General features: G+C 38.9%; 1 protein-coding gene across 2 annotated transcripts in view; it reads right to left on the minus strand.

Moving 5' to 3' along the window:
• Positions 1-13,286: 13,286 nt before the first annotated feature.
• Positions 13,287-24,149, minus strand: part of POPDC2 (popeye domain cAMP effector 2) — a 30,618-nt gene continuing 19,755 nt past the window's right edge. Inside the window, exons 3-4 of one of the 2 annotated variants that reach the window (XM_069069990.1) lie at positions 22,817-23,359; positions 13,287-13,646 (exon numbers count right to left, since the gene is read on the minus strand). In XM_069069990.1, the coding sequence (XP_068926091.1) occupies positions 22,862-23,359 (498 nt within the window). In that variant the 3' untranslated portion in view covers positions 13,287-13,646; positions 22,817-22,861. The remainder of the gene's footprint in view (positions 13,647-22,816; positions 23,360-24,149) is intronic. The other variant, XM_069069989.1, reaches the window with a different exon arrangement.

Raw genomic sequence — 24,149 nt, forward strand, 5'->3', positions numbered from 1 at the left:
GAGAGAGAGAGAGAGAGAGAGAGAGAGAGAGGTAAGGAAGGGAGAGAGAGGAAAAACGAGAGACAGAGAGAGGGAGAGGGAGAGGCAGGGAGGGAGTGAGGGAGACAGACAGACAGAGAGACAATGAGAGAGTGAAACAAAGAGAGAGAGAGAGAGAGAGAGAGAGAGAGAGAGAGAGAGAGAGAGAGAGAGAGAGAGAGAGACAATGAAACTATCCAGGCTCTCCAGGAGCTTACTTGGGCTTGGAGAAAAGAGACACACACACATACACACACACATATAAAGAAGTAGAAGGTAATTTGGAGGAATGGAGCATTAGCAGCTGGGGGAGAGGGGTCAGGAAAGGAGCCAGGTAGGAAGAAGGTGGTACTTGTACTGAGTTTTGAAGGAAACTAAAAATTTTTGAGAAAGTAGCATTTTAGTCCCCTGGGGAGGGGCAACAGAAACAAAAACCCCACTGCACTCTGCCCTGCTCAGATGGCATCTAAAATATTGTGTTCCGTTCTAGGCACAATGTTTTAAGAAGGATGTTGATAGGCTAAGATTGACCAGAGGAGGACCACAGGGTGAAGTAGGATCATAGATTTAGAACCGAAGGGGACCTTAGAGTCTTTCTAAGTTCAATTCCCTTATTCTACAGGTGAGTGAACTGAGAGATTTGGTGATTTATCTAGTTCCGTAGCTCAGGAGATGGGATTTTAACTTAGATCTTCTGACTGGCACAACCAACGTTCCTTCCAATTGTACCACACTGAGTGGTGAAGGACCTTGAGTCTACCACAGAGGGATATTTTGAAGGAACTGGAGATATTTAGACAGGTGAAGAGAAGACTTAGGAGAGACAGGATATTAGGTATGTTATAACAGAGATTCATTTCAGGTGTGGGTTGTAGTAACTGTATACATAGATCAGTCGATAGGTGGTGCAATGGATAGAGCACCAGTGCTAGGTAAGGAAGACCTGAGTTCAAATCCAACATTAGACACTTTCTAGTTGTCACTGTCTGCCTCCGTTTCCTTAACTCTAAAATGGAAATATAATAGCACCTACCTTACAGGAATGTTGTGAGGCTCAAATGAGATATTTGTAAAAAGTGCTTAGCACAGTACCTGGCCCATAATAGACGCTTAATAAATTCTTATTCCTCCTCCTCCCTTCTAACCATGGATATGCCAGAGCCAGCTCATATCAGCTTGTGAAAGCTGATTGTTAAATTACCCTTATGAGCACTGACATCTCAGAAATTGGCAAACCCTACAAATCAGGGTTTGACTTTTTGTTGTTGTTGTTGATTGACTAGACTTAAGAAAGGGATGAAGGAAATGTTAACAATACAATAATGCAGATCAATCTTGATTGTGTCATACATACATTCCTCCCCACCCCAGGGTCAACTGTTAAACATTTTCCATCAAAACCCTGTTTCCAATTTTACAATACTTGCTGCAAAGGAACTCCCTCCACAAAGGGAAGGCCAAGGCAGGTAGATCCCAACTCTACAGATTAAGCAGAGAAAGTCTTAGGCACATAGTAGGTAAGTGATTTGTTGGGTCACAGGAGTAGTGAGCTATAAGAGGCTTGTCTTGAAGCTGTCTTTCTAACTAAGGTTCAGCATTTCTATGTACACTAATGTATCTACTCATTTAATGTTTTCAATGAACAAGCATTTATTTTCTCAGCCTTCCCTCAATTGAAAAAAAAGAAAGAAGAGTTCTTGTAACAAATATACATAACCAAGCCAAACACATTTTCAGCCATGTTAAAAAAATGTATGTTTTATTCTACAGTTTAAGCCTATTATTTCTCTGTCAGGAGATGGGCAGCATGCTTCATGATTGGTTCCCTGGAATGGTAGTTGGTCATTGCATTGATTATATCTTTCAAAGCTGTTTATCTTTGCAGTATTATTGTATAAATTATTCCCCCAGTTCTGCTTACTTCACTCTGCCTCAGTATAGGAGTCTTCCCAGGTTTCTCTGAAACCATTCCTTTTGGCACAAAGGTATTCCATTACATTTACTTCTTTCCTATTTAATTTTTTATACTCTAAATTATGCTCTTGCCTTGGGTAGGACTCATCTAGCCTTCTGTAGATAGGAGAGAGCCCTAGCTATTAAAAATGGGCAGAGTTCTTTGCATATGGGTAGAAACATGTATACAACACTATTTCTCTCAAACTGCTTCCCTGGGGTTTTCTGGCTCCTCTAGTCCCCTCCTGAAATCCTCTGGGCCACTGACATCCACCCTTTACCTTGCCCCTCTAGACAAAGAGATCTGGAAGATGAAAGGGAGCAAGAAAAAAGAGAGAAAGACCTTGGTAAATATCCCATGATGTCACCATTCAAACTTCTCAACCCTCAGATCCTCCCCATTATGGTTTAGACCTGGATTCTGGTCCCCTTGAAGACATCCAGTCCAAGGTCTAACCCAGAAAGCCTAACACTACTTTTGCTTTCTCTGAAACAGGTAAAGGGAAGTAGGTAAAACTCTATAAAGACACATATGCCCATTTCAGAAAACCTCAATGAAACATAGCCACAAGAAAATGATCTTGAGACACCAATGGGACAGTCTAAGCCAGAGGTTTTTAACCTGGAGTCTTAACCCATCTTGGAAATCCAGGAAGAGATTTCAGGGTTGAGGGGAAGGAGAAGGTTCACAAATTTTGATGGGAAATAGATTATATTTTTATTTTCACTAACTTCTAATTGAAATTTGCCATTTCCCTCAATTATTTAAAATCATTCTTCTGAGAAGGGCTCCACAGATTTCACCAGACTGCCAAAGACTTGAAAAAAGGTTAAGAACATCTTGTCCTAAGCTACACTCCACTCAATCTATTTCCCTTCTTCTCTCTGTTTACATTTCTTGAGTCACAAAGTTAACGTTGCAGAAGCTGAGGGAACTAATAATCATCTTATGCTAAATTAGAGGACAGAAGATGGGAGCACTAATTAGAACTAATACCTGCAGACTTCTGGGGAGAAGCTAAGAGAGAAGAGTTGTCTTTCCCTGTAGGCAGGGATCATTTCATTTTTTGGCTTTATATGCCCAGTACCTAGCACAATGTTTAATAAATGCTTGTGAAGTGACTGATTGATTGTGATTCAGAAGGTATAGGTTAGAAAATTTTTCCCCTTCCTACAAGAAGCATGTAGCAAAGAGAGGAGCATGGGTAGGAAGTTTAAGAAAGGTATGAATTATTTGCACAGACAAAGGTTTTGAGAGTGAAAAGTTTGAAAATCTCTTTCTCTCCATTCCATCTCTGGCCAAGTTTGAGTGTGGAGAAAGCAATAAAAAATAAAAAGGGAATTTTTTCCCCCTCAGGACAAAGAGGCCGACTAATGAACCATTTCCTGCCTCACCTAGAAGAGAAATGTTTTGTGTATCAGGATGCAACCAAAAGTTGATTGAACTTATTCTGGTTATTTTTGGAATTGTGAAAAGTGAAAATTATCACTCTTAACTTGATCCTAAAGATAAGCCAGAATTCATTATACTATTTGGCATTAAGGCAACTTGAGAAAATACAAAGACCTGAAAAAGAAATACCTCAGAGGTGAAGCTTTAAGCTCTCCAGTACAGGGGAGAGGGGACATGGTGCCACTGGATCTATTTCCAGAGTGCCAACACACTGACTGGCAAGTTAAAAGTTCTCACTATCAAAGAAGTTTTTAAGGAATAAACATAGAAATGAAGTTTACTGAAGTAAAAGTTAAATCAGCTGAAAACATTTTACAAAAATTTATTAAAGCTTCTCATCCCAGATCAGATTAAAAAAGAGAGTGCTGAAGAATAAGAGAAAATTGAATTACCCTCTCCAATTTGACAAAAGGGAGGAACATACCAATTATATCAAGGACCCCACTGGTAACAGCCCTGGGCACCCTGAAGCCCACACTTTTAGGCAAGCAGATGAACCTCTCCTTTCAAACTCCAAAATCCACAATCAGACTCTGCAACTATGGGGAGAGAAGAAAAACCTCTGCACTTGATAAGCCCAATTTTTTATCAGTAATTTTTGTATGTGATGATTTGGAAATGCAATTAATATCATTGTGTTATTATGGTATTCCTAAACTATAGTAAAATTCTATTATATAGTAAAAAATTGAATGTAAGGAGGAGACTGGGTGAAAGCTTCATTCAGATTAATTCTGCCCATTCAGAACATTCCTCCTGCATGTATGAGAGTTGGCAAAGCAGGGACATCACCAATGGCCCCTCCCTAGGGTCCATGCCAATTCTCCTTATTTTTGTAAAACTGCCAAGGCCCCTGGAAACCATTTCTATAGGCAGGGTCATCAGCCTGGGAAAGGAACTTGTTTTAGTTATATAGTTCCTAAACAATGAACCTAACTTGCTGAGAAGTTGCAAGTCTATGTACAATAAGCAGAAGTAATTTCTAAAAACTGGCTTTTATACCAGGACAAGTTTAAATTTGAGAAAGAAAGAAGTTAAATGGAATCCCTTATGTATGAGAGACCTAGTAAATCTTTATTGTTTATTAAAGCTCCATGAGAATAAAATTAACTGTGATTGGCTCTAAGCTGTGATTGGTGAAAATTGCTGTTTAAGATAAAAAGCTCTTAAGACTATATTTAATTCACATATTCCTACTTTTTTCCTTCTATAGCAAATTTCTATGATCAGAGCAAGTAATCAGTAAAGGATATGAACTCTTTTGTGCTATCTTACTGGGAAATCTAATATTATTTTTCACCAAGAATTAGAACATGTAGAGAAATCTATACAAACTATTTAAGGCTCACCTTAAGATATTCCCATTGTTAGAGGAATTCTAAAACTAATAGCTTTTAAAAGTACTGTGATCATATTCAATTACTATACCTTTTTTGACTAAAAAAAACTTTGTGATATCTAAGAACTTCTACAATTAACTAGAAATTTAGTTTGTTAATAATACTTTGAGAGTTTATATTACTTAAGGATATTACACCAACTTAATTTTAATAAATCTTAATTTTAAAAGTTTGTTTTTGCTTTAAGGCAAAAAAACCCCCCAAAAACTGAAACTAAAACCCCAAACTATCATGTTATAAGTTTTCAATCAATGTTCTTCATAAAAGTTTAGTGATTATTTATAAATCTTAAAACTAGAAATATAGCCTACAAATTGATTCTAATTATAAAGTTATTAATATTCACTTAACTTCTTCTCAAAATGCAATGCTTTCAGCTATCATATTATTGTTAAATGATTTTCCTTCTTCTCCCTTTAATATTGTGTCAGATAGCAAATATTCAGTGTATATATGCCAACATATTTATGCTGCTAAACTTAAACACACACAGAATACAGATCTTTTTAAACTTTTTCAAAAATTACAAACCCTCATAAGATAGAGGCCACAACCTATATTACAGCCCATTCTTCACTTCCTGGACCTCTTTCCCAACTAATGTGACTATTGATTAAAAAGTTCAAGTTTTTCCAACTCTGTTTTCTTCAAATATTCATAAAAAAGCTATGTTATCTCACTCTCATTCGCATCAAAATGTACATACTCTTGGGGTGGTGGCTAGGTGGTACAGTGAATAGAGCACTGGCCCTGGAGTCAGGAGGACCTGAGTTCAAATCTGGCCTCAAACCCTTTACATAAAAACTAACCATGTGACCTTGGGCAAGTCACTTAACCCCAATTGCCCTCCAAAAAGAAAAAAAATGTACACATCCTATATAAACAATTCCATATTACTAGGGAACAAGCTAGACAGATCATTAAAAACTGCCCTCAATGTGTTATCTATACTACTCCCCTAGTTATTGCCATTAACCCACAGGGAATTAAACCTAACCATATCTGGCAGATGAATGAGACTCATTATCCTTCTTTTGGTAAATTATCATATATAAATATTACAATAGATACTTTTTCTTCTTTTACCTTTGCTTCCCTTTAGACAGGGGAAGCAGTAAAAAATGTAATTAACCATATGTTATAGTCATTTGCTTCAACGGGCATTCCAAAACAATTGAAAACTGATAATGCCCCTGCTTACCCTAGCAAAATCATTTCAATCTTTCTGTGATCATTTTCAAATAAAGTTAATTACAGGCATAACCCTTATAATCCCTTTGGTTAAGATATAGTCTAGAGAAGAAATAAGGATATTAAAACCTATTTACAAAAAAAGGAGGGGAACGTAGACCAATATGCCACAAAGTCAACTAGCTACTGCCTTATACACTCTAAAAAATTTTAAACACCACTAAAAATGGTATACACCAACAGAAAAACAATTTGAAAAGGTGCATACTCCCCAAATTGAGGTAATGTGGAGAGATCCCCAAACAACGAAATGGGAAGGGTCTGACCCTTTACTAATGTGGGGGCGAGGCTATGCTTATGTTTTTCCAGAAGCTGCTGAATGACCAGTGAGGGTGCCAGAACAGAATGTCTGAGCGTGTTCCACAACTCACCACCTAGATGCAGAAACTGAGAATTCAGAGAAAGAGGATTGGGAGATCCCTTGCACAAAGACAACTCAAGAAGACGTGGCTCAGTGTCCCACCTTTTCACAAGATAATACTACCCTCTAATGGAACATTACTTGTTTAAATTATCCCCTTGAACAATGTATTAGTGGTTATGATGTCATTGTTCTATTTGTAGAACCACCCTCTTTTGCTGTTTTTTCCACTAATCTTTCTCATAATTGGTTTCAGACTTCGGGGGGACATGCACTTCAAATAATATCTGATTCTCTAGCTAGAAAAAAGTAATTTCTGAACTTTTAATCATGAGACTAATTGCCATAGCCTCTCTCTCTCTCTCTCTCTCTCTCTCTCTCTCTCTCTCTTTAAAGCAATTGGGGTTAAGTAACTTGCTCAAGGTTACACAGCCAGCTGTTTCTGGGTGGGTGCTAAGTGTCTGAGCCCGGATTTGATCCCAGGTCATCCTGACTCTTGGGCCAGTGCTCTTACTCTCTGTGCTACCTGACCACCCCCATAGCCTCTCTTTTAATATCAACAACTATGTCTTCCATTTCTTCACTAAGTGAAATACAAACTGCTCAATTTGTGAATGGATTGGCAAAGTATATTAGCTTGGCTTTAAAAACCAAAGAATCTACAGATAAAACATAATTTATAAAAATCAACTTGTTGGAACAGTCATATATCTCTGGACTAGTTAGAAACACTTAAGACCAGACCCCTCCAATGTAATTATGGATGTACCTATATATGTATAACTCCTATGTATGGAATATTACTTGAATTAATTGTACTCTTACTTAATGTATATCTAGTAGAGATTCTGTTATAGTAATTGTTGAACAACTTTCATTTGCTTTTTCCAACTAATTTAACTCATGCTTTGTATCAAACATATGCATTACATATGATTTTTGATTTCTTAAAAAGAGAGGGGACATGTATGCCCTGGGGAATATTACAGAACAAATTGAACATAGCCACAATGCAGGAATTGATCCCTCTGATTTAAGTAATAAGATTCTTCATAATTTTGATAAGGTCAATCCTTTCCAGAATATTAATGTCCATGTTATTACACTTTGTACCTATGCTTATTATATTATTCATCCTTTGTGCTTGCTTCCCATGTATACTGCGTTTTGTATCCATAAACTTGAGCACCCTTATTGCTGAAATTCATGGCATTAAGTTACTTGCAAAGAAAGGGGGAGGACCATCTCTAAAGTTAGGCAGGTAGAAGCAGCCAGCTCCTCGCAGCGGCTCTCAGGCCAACAGGATGTTGGCTCACCACTCTCCGTGGTGTGCAAAGAATAGAGCAGCCTGAATTCTTGCTCATCCTGTATGGGAACAATAAATGAAGAAAGGACATGAAAGCCTTCAAGGTCTGCCTGACATTATGGGAATATAATGACCAATAGTTACCTTCTTTGTCTCTTTGCTCTATAAAAATCTTGTTCAGAGAATCAATAAACGGAGTTATATCCTGAACTGCCCTCCTGGCCTGGTTCATCTCACATCTCTGCTTACACTTGATGCTGGCAGCAAGTGGCCCCTGGTAAATGGCACCCAATGCATTATACCTGACTTTATAAAATGATACTGTGGGTTTGGAATGTGTAGATTATAGTGAAGATACAATTATATGAGGTGATATACTGGGGAACTCTGGATCAATTTTTTTTAGAAGAGCTGTGATTTCACTGATTAAAGGGAACTCCCAATGAGATAATTCCCTTTGTCAATGCAGATCAGCATTTGCTCTGCAAATTAAAGTCTTAGATTAAGGTGAGGTAAGAAACTGAGATCTATCAAAGACCTTAGCTTAATAAGGCCAAGGTCTCCCACTGAATCCAGGGCCATTTCCAGTTGTCTTGATCTATATCTGCCCACTGGACCCACATGGCTTTGGAGGAGAAAATGAGGCTGGTGACTTTGCACAGCCCTCTCTCACTCAAATTCAATTCACTTGGATGTCATGGCATTGCCTCCCTGACATCATGGTCCTCTTAGAGAACAGAGGACAAACAACCACAGTCTTAGAGAACTTCCTGAATCACTGAGAGGGTTAAGTGGCTTGTCTAGGTTGATACAAACATCAAAAGGCAAGATTCGAACACAGGTCTTCCAGACTCTGAGGGCAATTCTTGATCCTGTATGCTGTGCTGTCTTCAAGGAAATTGAGCTGAAGCAATTTAGCAGCAAAAGCAGAAGAGCTGTGGGGAGAGGAGAGTGAAGAGGAAATTAATATAAGGAAATTGTCAGTTCAATAAGGAGGAGAAAGTTGTTGAAGAGGAAAGAAGAAAAGACGGACCATTTACAATGTGTTAGTTTCCTGGGCTCTAGATTCAGGTAAGAGATAGACTGTATTAGGAAGACTTCTGTGCAGGAGTGGGGCCCTGGGCAGACATTGTGGCTGAGATCTCAGGAGGCTGCCTAGAGTCTAACCTGGGAGAAAGGAGACATATAGGACCTCAGTGTTCAAGGGAGCCAGAGTGAAAGGGAAAGCACCCCTGGCTTGAACTGAAGGGAAAAAGGACAAAGAGGAACTGGGAGGAGAACTAGAGAGGCCTGTAAAACCCTGGGTTATGTCAAACTGAGCTGTGCTGCCAGTGAGTCATGAGATACCTTGTTCCAGTAACTTACTCAGTCTGGTGTTTTGTACTCTGAGATGGAAGAAAGTTGTTTTGTGCTTTAAATGACTGTTTGTATCACCAAGATTCTATATATGATCTATTGAAAATGAACTATTCTACATAAAATTTTTTTTTCAATAGATCATATATAGAATCTTGGTGATACAAACAGGTAAATGACAGATACAAAGTGCAGTTATAGATCCATATTCATTGAGTTTAATAATATGTCTGACTTCTCTCTTCAAATCTCCCCCTTGTTTCTCTCCTAGGTCAGCCATTCTCTGTCTTTCTGTCTCTGTCTCTGTCTCTCCTCTCCCTGTCCCTGTCTCTCTCTCTCTGTCTCTCCTCTCCCTGTCCCTGTCTCTCTCTCTCTCTCTCTCTCTCTCTCTCTCTCTCTCTCTCTCTCTCTCTCTCTCTTTTGCCTTAGACAAGGAACTCTGTGAGCTATTATGGCCAAAAGAATGCCATTGTCTTGTGGCCAAAGACCTCTTGTCCTCTGTCTGTGAACTGTTCCAACATAGCTAGGGTGATGCTATGGACCAATCATTTCAAGCATTCTCTAAATTCTGTCCCTTCTGATTTTCCCTTCTCATTCTCTATTCCCTCTGGAGATTTCAGGACCTCAAAAACACTCTCCAGGTACGTGATAAGAGATCAAAGTTTCAGTCCCCTGCTGGGATCACTGCACAGGGACCAGCCCTAGGATCCCAAACTTCTGGATCTCTAGTAGCATTACAGACATGGGGCCAACCTATAACTCATTCCTCAAACGAAAATAATTAATAATAGCTAGTAATTTCATAGCACTTTATGATTTGCAAAACACTCTACATACATTATCTCATTTTATCTCTCAACAACCCTGGGAGGTAGGTGCTATTACATCTCAATTTTACAGATGGGGGAACTGAGGCAGATTGAGGTTAAGTGTCTTGCCCAGAGTCACACAGCAGGTGAACATTTGAACTCTGATCTTCCTGACTACAAGATCACCATGTTATCCCCTATCATCCTGGATGCCAAACTAAACCCAGAACTGGCTCCAAGGACCTACTCTCAGAGCCATCCTGGTACACTAGTTACCAAAGTGGGTTCCATGCCAAGAGAGTGTTCCTTTCTTCTGACACTCACCTCTCTACTACACACATACAACCAATGATTCACACTTTTCATACTTTCTCCCTCTCAGTCTCACTCTGCATGTCACCCCTTCTATAACCACTTGGGCTGGTTCGCAGTGCCTGACCCACCGCTCTCCCAGCAGTTACAGATATACTGATCACTCCTCTATAGCTGCGGGGAAGGTAGTAAGATGGGAATCAATGATAGTAGGTAGCTTTTCATAAGCTGCCTTACCCACAGACAGGTGTCTTGCTTTCTAGCCTTAACAGCTGGTCCTTAAACAATAGACATAGAGTCCTTTTACCTTCAACCTTTCTAAACTGACAGGACCTGCCAGATATTGTGTTCTGTTGACATAGCTTTTGAGAATACAGGATCACTTCACATGAGGATGAAAGAGGACTTTATGTTAGTAAAAAGCATAAAATTATTTTCAGGAGCTGAGAGATAATATTATCATAATCCTATTCAACTTAACTCAACATCTCCAAAACAGTTTTTAAATGTCTGCTATGTTAAAGTCACTGTAGTCAAATGACAGGCATACATGTGTGCAAACCTCTGCAATAGACTTCTTATTTGCTAATAGCTAGAAAGTCAGACTGTTGAGAGTTTATTCACTATTCTCCAGCCCTCTGGATATATATGGGACTCTATAGGAAGCAATGACACAAGGTATAAAACGTAAAGACTCATAGTTTGAATCAATTTTTGCTCTTTCCCCTCTCCCTTTTCTTCCACATCCAGTCAGATTCTTAGATCTATAGATATTTAATAGGTCACTTTTTTATAGAACTTTATGGTTTATAGAACTCTACCACTCCCACAGAAACCCTGTGAAGTAAGTAATTCAAATTTAAACATGTCCATTTTATAACAGAGGGAACTGAGGAGCCAAGGGGTGAATTATTTGCCCATCATAGCACACCAACAAAGTTTAAGGGGTCAAGAAGTGAACCCAGGCTTTCTATTCCTAAGATGAGTTCTCTTTTAACTATACCACACTAATTTCACAGTGTGTCCAGGACTTGTCCCCTTCTTTTCATTCCCACTACCATTCTTCCTAGACCTTTATTGACTCACTCCTAGAAAACTGTAGCCTCATTATAAGTCCCCCAATTAGTCTTCTTACCTTCAATCTCTTTTCTCTCCAATTAATCCTGTGCTCACTGGCACAAACTTTTGAAAGTATCATTTTGATCATGTCACTGTACTGCTCAGAAACCTTCAGTGGCTCCCCATCACCCTCTCCCAATAAAGTCAAACTCCTTACCTTATATTCAAGGCTTACCACAAAATCATCCCACTCTATTTTCCCATCCTTTTCACCCACTACTACCATATATGAATTCTATGTTCAACCCAAATCGGACAACTTGCCATGCTCTGAAATAGAGTAGTCTATGCCACTTCTAAGGTCTTTGATAATGAGCTTTCCTGTCTCATCCCGCCCCATCTTTGGCCATCAAACATTTTTTTCTATACTTCAAGTCCCAACTCAAATGCTACCTCTTCCATAAAGATTTCCCTGACCACACCAGATGAAAATAATCCCTCCTTCCATTGAACTCCTATGTAGTATCTTGTTTCTACCATTTATTTGATTCATCACATATGGGCCTATATTAAAGTCATTTGTGCCTATTTTTGGTCTTTCTCTAAGATCTCTGTGAAAGGTAATTCTTTGTATATTCTATAGCAGTTTGGATATAGGAGATGCTTAATACATGTCTATTGAATGGTTATATAAGCAGCCAGATTTAAAATACATGTTTTGGGCCATATGCTGAAGAAATTCTTCTTCTTCAAAATATGTACAGCAGCAGCTCCCCACATATGCTGCTATGATCATTTCCTAGACCCAGGTTTTGGCAAACTATAACATGTGACAAAGGTAATACCAATATGACCAGGGATGGGACATGTTATGAAGGAGGGGGAGTTTTTCTTTGGTGTCCTCTGTCTGCCCTGTTCAACTGTGACTCCACTGTCCATAGCCTTAGTTACTTCTCAATAGCCTATGGCAGAATCCCACCGCCTCACTTTCAGATGGCACCTGAAATCTATGAAATCACACAGCAGAGCTTCTTTACTCCCCAGTTGCCTCCTGATCAAAACTAAGACCAGGCAAATGGGACTTTGCCCCTGGTTGCCGAAATTTAGAGGGGGGCACTATTAGCACTTTCAGACCTTAAGTAGCTTTAAAATTAAGCTTAACACTTAGTTAACAAGAATAATTGATTAAAATATGAAGCAATCAGATTGGCAGCTTCTCCCAGCAGCCACACCTCACTTTAGTTCCTAACTAGCCTAACTCTGCTTCCTTAGCAACAATACCCTCATGATTTTTTCTCCCTACCTCTTATACCTAACTATAGGGGGTACATTAGATAGATTGCCAGGCCTGGAGTCAGGAAGACCTGAGTTTGAATGTGGCCTTACACACTTTCTAGCTGTGTGACCCTGGCTAAGTTACTTAACCACTGTCGGCCTCAGTTTCGTCAACTGCAAAATGGAGAAAATAATGGCACCTTCCTCCCAGGGTTGTTGAGAGGATCAAATGAAATAATATTTATAAAGCACTTTGCACAGTACCTGGTACATAGTGTTGTCATCCAGTCGTATCTGACTTTTCACGACTCTGTTTAGGGTTTTACTGGCAAAGACATAGGAGTGATTTGTTCTTTTCTTCTCCAGCAGATTAAGGCAAACAGAGGTTAAGTGACTTGCCCATGGTCACATAGCTAGTGAGTGTCTGAAGCTGGATTTGAACTCAGGTCTCCACATAGTAGCTATTAATAAATGCTTGTTTTCTTTCTTCTTTCCCTCTCTAAATAAAAAAATCATAACAGATTAGAGCATAGTGGAGTGTGTATGTGTGTGTGGGGGAGACCTGAGGCCTTGAGGCCACATGTGGCCTGGGGGGCCGCAGGTTCCCCACCCCTTAGACCAATCCAACCCACTTATTTTATTGGTTGGCCTGGAAAGATCAGGTGACTTGCATGAAGTTAGACAGCAAGCCACAACGGCGGCACTGAATGAAAAAGAAACATGAATCAGGACTTTAGACAGTTTAATCCCATGGTACTTTCTAGGCATTTTAATTAAATGACCCAGAGGGAAGGAGTGGGGAAAATACAAAATGGCACACATGGTGATCACTGTGGTGTCACTCAGGTGAGGAGTCTTGTGCATCCCAATGGAAGGTGCAGGTGAGGAATCTGGTGCATGAAAATTCAGGTGTTCAAGTTCATTGGTGGCCTCCTTGTGAGCACAAGCTTGTGCAAAGAGTGGGGCTGGTCATCACCATAAGAGTTACCAGCTGATCCCTAAAGTTCGGGGGTATGTGTTGGAGCCAAAGGGGCCTGTCCCTTTGAGCATTTGGCTTTGACGTGAGGATGGCTCCTAAGAGGACTTCCAGAATCTGGAGAGAGAGAGAGAGAGAGAAAAGCAAATTCAGAACTGAGATTCCCAATAGTTTGCCAAGCTCCAACTGGAGCCTTTGCTAGGTTTTGTAAATACAGTTATCCCTTCCACATCAAGACTTTCCCCATCATGATTTCAATGTATCACGGGCTGGCATAAGAAATTAAATGGGGATTTTGGGGGGAGTTTTCAGGAAGCTGCAGACAACATATGAAGGCCGGCAGATGACACAGAAGAAGCTTAGACACCCAGAAAAGCTTGAAATATGTGTATAGGATTATATAATATAAACATTTTTTATTTTTTAATACTGTAAACACCCCATAAAAGAAAAAGAAAAAATTCATCCTTCTTCTCTGGTACAAAGGGAGGGCCCCAAAATTTTACTCGGATTTTCCAGATCTCAGGGGTACCAGGCCCCTAACCCCTGTGATGTGGAAGGGATAACTGTATTTAACTTGGTTTTCTATTTTCTGCTTCAGTTGCCCGAGTTGTAACAATCTTAAAGTAAATTGGTGAGAAAAGCATTGCAGCTGTAATGGCTCTAGCTAGTAAAATAGTTCATAGAATTATAACTAAAAGAAGCAGTTTCAAATCCTACTTGGTGGTATTCAGGGTTTTTTTTTTCTCTACTAAGGAACAGAGATTTGGAGTGTACAGTAAACTTTGGGTTATTGAAGGGCTAATTAACCATTTTGTAGTTTTCCTGGGCCTCTCACTTCTCCTTCTCCAATATCCTTGGTAAATGGACTAAGGACTAATCTCTTTTACAATAAGATGGGGCTAGGGCAGCTAGGTTTCCCTCAGGCTATTCCACTGAACTTCATCTTTCCCCTAAAATTTCTTCTTTCTGACTTCACTGTTTCAATGAATGGTGTCACCATCTTCCCAACTTGACTAAAAGTTCTCTTTTATTCCTAAACCTCACCTCTCCAATTAGCCACCAAATTCTTTATGTTCTACCCCACTCTCCCCATTACGGAAAACGTCAGGATCTGGGCTGGGACATAGGCTGGCAATTGGAAGCACTCAGTTCTAGACTCCTGGATGAACCACAAACCAGCTATGTCACCTTGGAAAAATTGTCACCTTAAGTAGGATAAGGAGAATGACTGATGTGATGATTGTAATGATGGAAAGGAAAAGAATAATGAAAGCCTTCAGAATTCTGATTAATGAGGTGACCCATCATGTCTTCAGAGGTAGCTGTTGGTGCAGTGGATAGAGAACTGGGCTTGGAATCAGGAAAATGAGTTCAAATCCAACCTCAGATACTTAGTAGTGGTGTGACCCTGGGCAAATCATTTAACTCCCCCATTCCTCAGTTTCTTCAACTGTAAAATGGGGATAAAAATAGCACACATTTATTGATGTGAGAATCAATTGATTTATAAAAAGTGCTTAGCACAGTGCCTGGAACATGGTAGAAGCTATATATGAAAGCTTGTTCCCTTCCTGTCTACCCCTACACCACCTTCAGAAGACCAATGGAGAAGTATATCCCCTACTTCTCAGAAGAGAGTTGTGGAATGAGGCATACATGGGAAGGATCTGGAGGTGGAGAGCAGAGAGAGAGAAGCAATAAGAAGTGATTTGGGGAAAAGTATCAATAAGACTTTGTAAAAATTCACTTCCTTTATCAGAACTGTGTTTTTATTATCTAGAAGATAATGGGGTGAAAATAGGTGATAACTATGACTCACTTCTTAAATTCTCTTTATTTTACAACTTAATTCTTTAGGCTCTGGTATTATGTGACATGCAGCTATACTGTATCTCTGGAAGCATATTTATACTTTAAAAGGCTCAACCTCTTTTATCAGGACAAGTTCGTGGTCATTAAAAACATTTAGCAATTTTCCAAAGTAAGTATGGCCATGTTTCTCTTCCTCCTGAATTCTGATACCAGCTCATTGTTCAAAGTGCCCATCCAAAAAGTAAGTATTTTTGAACCACCTCTATGGATTATCCAACTGACCAAAAATTATAGTCTAGACCTGAGTTCCAATCCTGCCTCAGATACTTAATAGCTGTGTTACTGTGGGTAAGTCACTTCACCATGCTCACTGTTAGTTTTCTCATCTGTAAAATAGGGATGATAACAGCACTTATTTCCCAGGATTGTTGCAAAGATCAAATTAGGTAATATTTGTAAAGCACTTAGCAAACCTTAAATAAATACTACATAAACACTAGTTATTACAACTATTACTTTCAGACAATAAGCATTCTTTCACATATTTGTGTGTGTTTTCCTATGAAGATAGACCAAATTCTTCTGATCTTATTTAAGATTGCTTTGCAATATTCTGGGACTCAAAATAATTAGCTTGATATCAACAAACGGGAACCACTGGAGGACCTTTCTACCTATGACATAAGAAATTAAATGGGAATTTTGAGAGTTTTCAAGAAGCTGCAGACAACATGTGAATGCCAGTAGATGACACAGAAAAAGTTTATAAATCCAGAAAGGCTTAAAATATATGTATAGAATTATATAATATCAACATATTTTATCTTGTAATACTGCAAACACCCTACAAAAGAAAAAGAAAAAATTTAGCCTTCTCCTCTGGTACAAAGGGAGGGCCCAAAAATTTTACTCGAATTTTCTAGATCTCAGGGGTACCAGGCCCCTAACCCCTGTGATGTGGAAGGGATAACTTGACTTGACATGACTTTCTGTTTCCTACTTCTGTTGCCCAAGTTGTAACAATCTTAAAGTAAATTGGTGAGATTTAATACCAAGGTGGGCATGGTACATCCTGCAAAGTTGAGTGGTAAAAGCGCCTTTGGCAAACATACCACCTAGTTTTATATGTCACCTGATATTAATAACCAGGGGGTCATCAAACAGACATGGGATGATAACTTTCAAGGAATCATGTCATTTTGACAATATACATTGAAGAAACCTTTTGGAGGAGAGTCTTTCAAGGTAGTTCCAAATCAAATTCATTTTGAGAGTCAACAAACAGTGGTTTCTTGCAATTTTTTAAGACCTTTCTGTCAAGTGTGTGCAGCGAAATGTGCTCTGCTGATACTGTTTTTAAAAGTCTGACCATTCCCTTCTCAAGTTAGGTCCTATCTGGTACTAAAATCAAGGATACTAAAGATTTTTTCTGTGCTTACATCAATTTTATATTATATTATTAATTATATTATATTATATCATAAAGATTTTGTAGGGATGGGAAAATAAACAAATGAGGAAGTAATTGTAGATATTTTCTCAGTCACTTTTTTTTAAAAGGCCTATATTTTTTCCACAAAATGTTTGGCATTTTCCTCTCTTCTAGGTATCTGAAGAATTGATTTCTCAATGTCCTCAAAATTATGTTATGTCCAGCATGGGCTTTCTTTATGATAGGTTACCTCGGCAAAGTGCTATGTCCATCTCTGTTTTCTTTAGTATCATTTCTACTTCCTCAAGCAACACATGAAAGCCTATGAAATTAGAATATAAATGTGGTGGTTCTACTGTTATTGATGGAGAAGAGAATTTGTTGAAGCAATCTTAACAGATTTCCCTCCACCTTTTTTTTTGTCTGTTTATTGTTCATCCACTTTCATCCTTAAATGCTCTTAGAATTATCTGATTTAATTAGACCCCATATCAAACTTTCTATAAATCTGTTTTTCTCTTTACTGTTTCTCTGATTTGTGAGATGATATTACTCATGATCTTCTATCATCCTGTAAGATTTCACAAATAAGTTTATATTCTAAGCCAGTGGTGCCCTTGTCTACCATACTTCTCTGCTTGTCAAGGAGATAATATTTTTTCTGGCTAAGGCAGTTCCCAGGCTCTTCTAGTATCCTTATTTTAGGGACAGCTTTACATTGGTTAAAATTTTTTAAGAAATGTTGGTGGGGCAGCTAGGTGACATAGTGAATAGAGCACCAGCGCTGGAGTCAGAAGGACCTCAGTTCAAATCCAACCTCAGATACTTGACCCCCTACCAGCTATGTGACCTTGGACAAGTCATTTAACCCCAATTTCCTTGCCTTCCCCCCTCCAAAAAAGAAGAAATGTTGATAATCTATATAAATGTCTGTTCATTTATCAATTATCCATCTCCAGATTTTAGTTACCTAACCTGGACATTATAATTTCTTATTTTTATTCACAGGTGATTTGGAAATGATTCCATCATCAGTAACTAGACATTTCCTGTCTGTTAAAACATAATCAGTTTCATTATTTGTGATGTTATTGTCTAGAATGTTTTACCTCTTTTCTTGAAGAAAGTATTATAAGCTTTTGGTCTCTCTCTCTCTCTCTCTCTCTCTCTCCATATATACACACACACACACACACACACACACACACACATATAACTTGGTCTATTTATAGCTTTTGGTCTATCTTGTTTCTTACTCCTAAACTATATGTGTATGTGTGTGTGTTATGTGTGTGTGCAAGCATGCTCATGCTTGCATGCATACACATGGATATATGTATGTATGCATATAAAATATATTATATAATGTATATTATATATCACATTAAACATATGTATATCAATATGTGCCTATATATGTATATACAGACATATGTATTGATGAATATGTTATATGTCGTGAATATAATATATACATATATACATGTATATAAACGTGTGTATATACATGCATGTGCATTGATAAGCATATATTATAATATCATTAATATAATATATACACATAGATATATATACATGTATATCTATGTGTGTGTACACACACCTTTCATGTTCACCTTGGTATTAAAATCACAGAGTATTAAATTATGGTGATTTAATTTGGAGAGTCTTATTGGGATCCTAGGCTGTTTTGATCTCCCTCTTGTGGGTACTGATTTGCATTAGCCTTCCTAGATTTATGTACTAGCACAGAAAGTTCAAAACATGAAGTTGCCAGAAATACTACTAGCAGCTTCCCATCTGGACTCAGTTTCCCTAACTGTAACATGAAGCTGCAAAGCTCCGAATTTTGTTTTGTTGATACTAAATGCGTGTCACTTAGCAGTGTATGTCCCTAGAGTCATATGAGGTAGCTTTGGCTGTTGCTTCTCCTTCTTCTAAAGTTATAGGAAAGGATGAATATGGAAGAAAAACTTTAGACAAGACAGTATTAGTGACAGGGCAGGACTTAGAGGCTTTGTTTCAGAAACCTTAGTAGATGTCAGGGAGTCCTAAGGACTCTTAAGTTTCAATCAGCTGTAAAATGATCCTAACAGGTGCAGGATGATTGGGAATCCCAGTCACCAGGGGAGGGGGACATTCCAAGGTCACCAGATAGAATTGAGTGGCATGAAGACAGCATGTTGCAATGGAGAAAAACCCTATGCTAGCCCAGGCTCAGTCACCAAATGTATCACTGTAAGAAACAGATAAATCACCTAATTATTCTGTGTATTTGCTCTTATAAAATTGAAGCAATTATAATAGTTATTATATTATGTTAATATTATATAAAATATTAATGGTATATTAATAATATATAACATTATGGCAATGTATTGTTTTAATAGTATGTTAATAATATATAATATTGTACATTATGTTAATAGTATATAAATAATATATAATACTATGTATTATGTTAATAGTATATTAATAATGTGTTGTATTGATAGTGTATCAGTAGTATAGTATAATATTAATAGTCTATTAATAATATCATAACAATTGTATACTATTATATATTATATTGATAGCATGTATTTAGAACTTTAAGGTTTGCAAAGCCCTTTATAGATATTATCCCATTCAATCCTGAGAGGTGACTTGTATTATTATCCCCATTTTAAAGATGACGAAATTAAGACTGAGAGTGGTTAAATGATTTGCCTAGGGTCATACAGCTAGTAGGTGTCTGAAGCAGGATTTGAACTCAGGTCTTCCTGACTCCAATTCTAGCATTGTTATCACCCAGAAAGTTTTGTGATTATTATCCCTTACTACTTCAAAGGGATACTTGAATTTTAGAATTGAAGAAGTCTTCAAAACTAATCAATCCGGTGCCCTTATACTCAAAAGGAAGAGCCTGAGGTCTAAAAGTAGGTTGACTTTTTTTTTTAAAGTGACTTGCTTAAATCCACACCGCTGGAAGTACCAGGACTTGTTCCTAGTTTTCCTGACTCCAAATCCAGCGTTCCTTCTATCTCATCATTCTTGCTTTAGAAGACAACATGATCACCATAGAAGGTGACCAAGAAGAGAAGAACAATGAGAAAGCTAAACATGAACTGAATGGGAGGATGGGAGAGAAAGCATCTGGGCAGGTGTAGGTGGTTGGTCAAGCAGCTGCAGGCTTCAGGACTTGCTACTGAACCAAACCTATGATATCTAGCACTCCAGCATGTATACTGCTTTGAGAAATGCTTTTTCTGTCTACAAAACAAAATCCATCATTTTAAGGGCTTTAAGGAACTTAGCAGATCGCTTAGTCGAAAATCTCCCATTTTGCCGATGAACCAGAGAGGTTAAGTGATTTGCCTGAGGTCACACAGCTGGTAAGTAGGACTGAGGCTTCAATTCAGGCCCTGTTTCCAAACCCAGGGTTCTTTCCCACTTTTTTTGGGGCTTTTTTTTTGGAGGAGGGAATGCATGGCAATTGGGGTTAAGTGACTTGCCCAAGGTCACATGGCTAGTAAGTGTTAAGTGTCTGAGTCCAGATTTGAATTCAGGTCCTCCTGACTTCAGGGCCGATGCTCTATTAACTGAACCACCCCATCCTTCCCACTTTTTTTCACTCTGACTCTCCTCTATAATTCTCCTGTTTGTTCTACAATAACTAACATGTATAATGATCATTACTTATATAATTTGTCTTCCAAAATATGCAACCATTCATTAATCTCTGTGGTACTGTCATAGATATCACACTGTTCTCATTTTGAAGCCTTGCATCTGGAGAAACATCCCCCCACTGATCCCTGTTTTGAGCAGAGAAGTGGATGGATGGCATTTTTATAACTGGAGGGGAAAGTATTCCATATGAAAGGAATTAGGAAAGTGAAAGGACAAAGGCAAAGGTGACCATGAGCTAGCCTAACTAAAATGGAAGATGTGTGCTGGCAATTAATGGGAAATGAGACTGGACAGGCAGGATGGGATTAGCTAATGGAGGACGCTGAGAACTGGGTAGAGAAATTTGCTTAGATAAGGCAGTAGGCAGTAATGGGCTAGAGTGGGATGTGAAAACTCAAAAGAGCTGATTGTTAAATTTTCAGTGTGAGCATTTACACCTTAGAAATTGGTGAATGCTACAAATCAGGGCTTGATTTATTGTTTTGTTGATTTTATTGTCTAGACTTAAGAAAGTGATGGAAAATGTTAGTAATGCAAATTAAACTTAAAAGTCTAGCTTGCTTCCTAAGGTACTCCCCCAGACAATTGTTAAACATTTACTAGGATACCCCTAGCAATAGGCAATGATGAGTCCTATGGGATCCTGGACCAATTTTACTGGGCATCAGTTTCCTCATTAATAATCTAAGAAGGCTGGATTAGATTGTCACCAAAGTAATTTCTAACATTTTGTAATTCTGCAATTTTTGCTCAAAAGTGTCTTCCTGGGAGATGTTCTCTGCATCAAACACAGTGGGATTTTCCTCCGGAAGACCCATGCAAGATCTGGCCATGATTAGGTAGAGTCCCTTGGGGAAGTATTATAGCCCTGTGAGAGACCAGTGTGGGAAAATATGCCAACAAGTCTCTGGAATTTGTTCAATGGGAGCTTTTTGGGCACTGTCCCCTGCTAGGAGAGGAAATCCCATGAGCCGTCCCAAGCATTATGAGATTCATTTGAGGAAGTGCTGCTGGGCCACCTTGATAGGTGTGGTTTTGGGGGGAATGCCATCTTCTGGCACACACCTCAGTCAGCTAGCAAGATCTCATCAGGGTGGTATCTGCTTCTTCCTGAATGCAAGTGGATCCTCCACTCTGTCTTTGACAGTAAATTAGTCCAGCATTTTGGATCTTCTGCAGGATGGGCATTTCCCAGTTATAGAGAGCACCTACCTCTTCCCAGCACCAGGCCCAAGGGACTTTTAGCCTATTTCCAGTAGTGACTAAAAGCCAATAAGACAGCCTGCCTAGAATTGATGCTGTCATCTTTTCTGATTGAACTAATACCACAAATGAAATTCATTTCAATACTAGCAGCAACATCCAGCATTTAGCACAATTTTGCAAACCAGGGAGAGCAATCTGCCAGCCCACACAAGCAGTTAACCAGTCCATATTATGTAAACAGGGATGGGAGAGATAGACCAGTAATTTCAGTGGCGGAGACACAAAAGCAGGTCAGGATTCTCTTTTGTAACATCTACTCTTAGTGACCTAGAGAACTCAGAGGTTAAGTGACTTGATTAGGGTCACACAATCAGAGACAGGACTTATACCAGATCTTCTTGTCTCTAAGACCTGATCTCTATCTGTTATACTACACTATAAATTACAGACATATACACATACACATAAACACACACACATATACTATGTACATATAAACCACATCTATTTACATACATAACAATTACACAATACAGAATACATAAATTGTGTGTGCATATAAATATATATTTACATTGTCACACTATAAAGTACATACATATACACATATTTTACATATATACATAAATATTAGACATATACATACTTATAAATTATACAATATAGACTGGCAAATGTAGAAGTGTATATGTTTATAGATAAATAAATATATATTTGCCATACTATAAATTTCACACACACATTTTACATGCACATCACATAAGCATATACAAATATTTACATGCATATATACATATATTATACATACATATACATACTTCTAAATTACACATACAGACAACAGAAAATGTATTATATATGCATGGTGTGTGTGTATATGTTTATGTAAATATATTTTGTTCTTTAAGGAACACAAAATTACCAAACATCTACATAACATATGTTATGAGTGCATTACTATATGCAAAGTTGGATTAGTGTTTCTTAATTAAGGAGTCCATTCTGACATTGGCATCCCTAAGGGAAAGGGCCTTTCAGATCATCTGGGTCTGGTCCTTGAAAGCAAAATTAATGCTAAGCTCTCATAGCTGCATGCATCAGCCATCTGCAAACCACAGGCATGGTTAGGAGTGCCCCCTTCCTTGGGCAGGCATGTACTTACACGGGGGTCTTAAACCAGATGGCTGTGCCCATATTAGAACTTCCCTCATCTCATATACTCCCCTTCACTCCCATAATCCATAAACGATCCTGGCAACTCTGCAAAATCTTCCAACACAAGACTGGTAGAGTCCTCACCCAGAGTATCACTGCCAAATCGAGATGCCCTGGCCGGGGCAGGAGGCACAGCGGGGGCAGCAGGGACTGGAGGAGAAGGGAGTGGGGGAGCTTTCTGAACTGCCACAGACAGAGGGTGAGGAGGGAGGACTGGTTCCTTGCTTTCCTCGGCCTCCTTCTCAGCTTCAGGCTCTGAGGAAGAAGCAGCAGGACCTAGGACATGATAGAGGCTGGGAAGGCGGATGTCGAAACGCAGGCCAAACTTGGCAAAGAGCTTGTCGTTGAGGGCGTACAGCTTCTCGGAGATGTCATAGCCGAGCAGGGCCGAAAAAAGGCGGGAGACGTAGCGCTCTTTGTCCAAGAGGTGGTAGAGAGTCTTTCGGGGCCAGGAAATGTAGGTGCAGTCTGTCTCAGCAGTCAGGGTGACCTGAGGGTAAATTAGATGGTGCAAGAAGAGGAACATTAGGCTAGGGATTTCCTGGTGCCACTGACAGCTGGGCGATCAGTAAATTATTTTAGGTGAAGATCTTGTGTTCTGAATTAATTTCCCCATTGTCTTAAAATTTATTTTATTTTTTTTAAGCAATCGGGGTTAAATAACTTGCTCAAGGTTACATGGCCAGTTATTTCTGGGTGTGGTGCTAAGTATCTGAGCCTAGTTAGATCCCCAAGTCTTCCCGACACTGGGGACGGTGCTCTTACTCGCTGAGCCACCTGGCTGCCCCTAAAATTTATTTTAAGTGCCTACTGTGTGCTAGGTACTGTTCAAAGTGTTGGGGATACAAAGAGGCAAAAGTACCTACCCTCGAGGAGTTTACAATCTACAGGAGGAGGCACCATGTAAACAGATACATACAAAGTTTTCCTCTGACACTGCCATTAGTCTGGTGCAGGCCCTCATCACTCCTGGACTGTTGCAATAGCCTTCTGGTTGCTCTTTCCCCACTCCAGCCCATTCTTCCCTCAGCTGTCAAAGTGATCTTCCTAAAGTACAGGTCTGACCATGTCACTCCCCTACTCAATAAACTGCTGGGACTCCCTATTACCTCAAGGATCAAATATAAAATTCTCTGTTTGTCTCTTAACACTCTTTCTACCTTTCCAGTTTTCTTATGCCTTACGGCCCTCCAAGCGCTCAGCAATTCAGTGACTCTGGCCTCCTTGGTCTTCTTTAAACATATGACACCATTTCCTGACTCCATTTTCCCTTTCTGTGG

The sequence above is a fragment of the Petaurus breviceps genome, unplaced genomic scaffold (assembly GCF_028583685.1).
Source record: "Petaurus breviceps papuanus isolate PSGF00001 unplaced genomic scaffold, PetGlider_PUasm1.0 90792, whole genome shotgun sequence".
NCBI classification, from domain to species: Eukaryota; Metazoa; Chordata; class Mammalia; order Diprotodontia; family Petauridae; genus Petaurus; species Petaurus breviceps.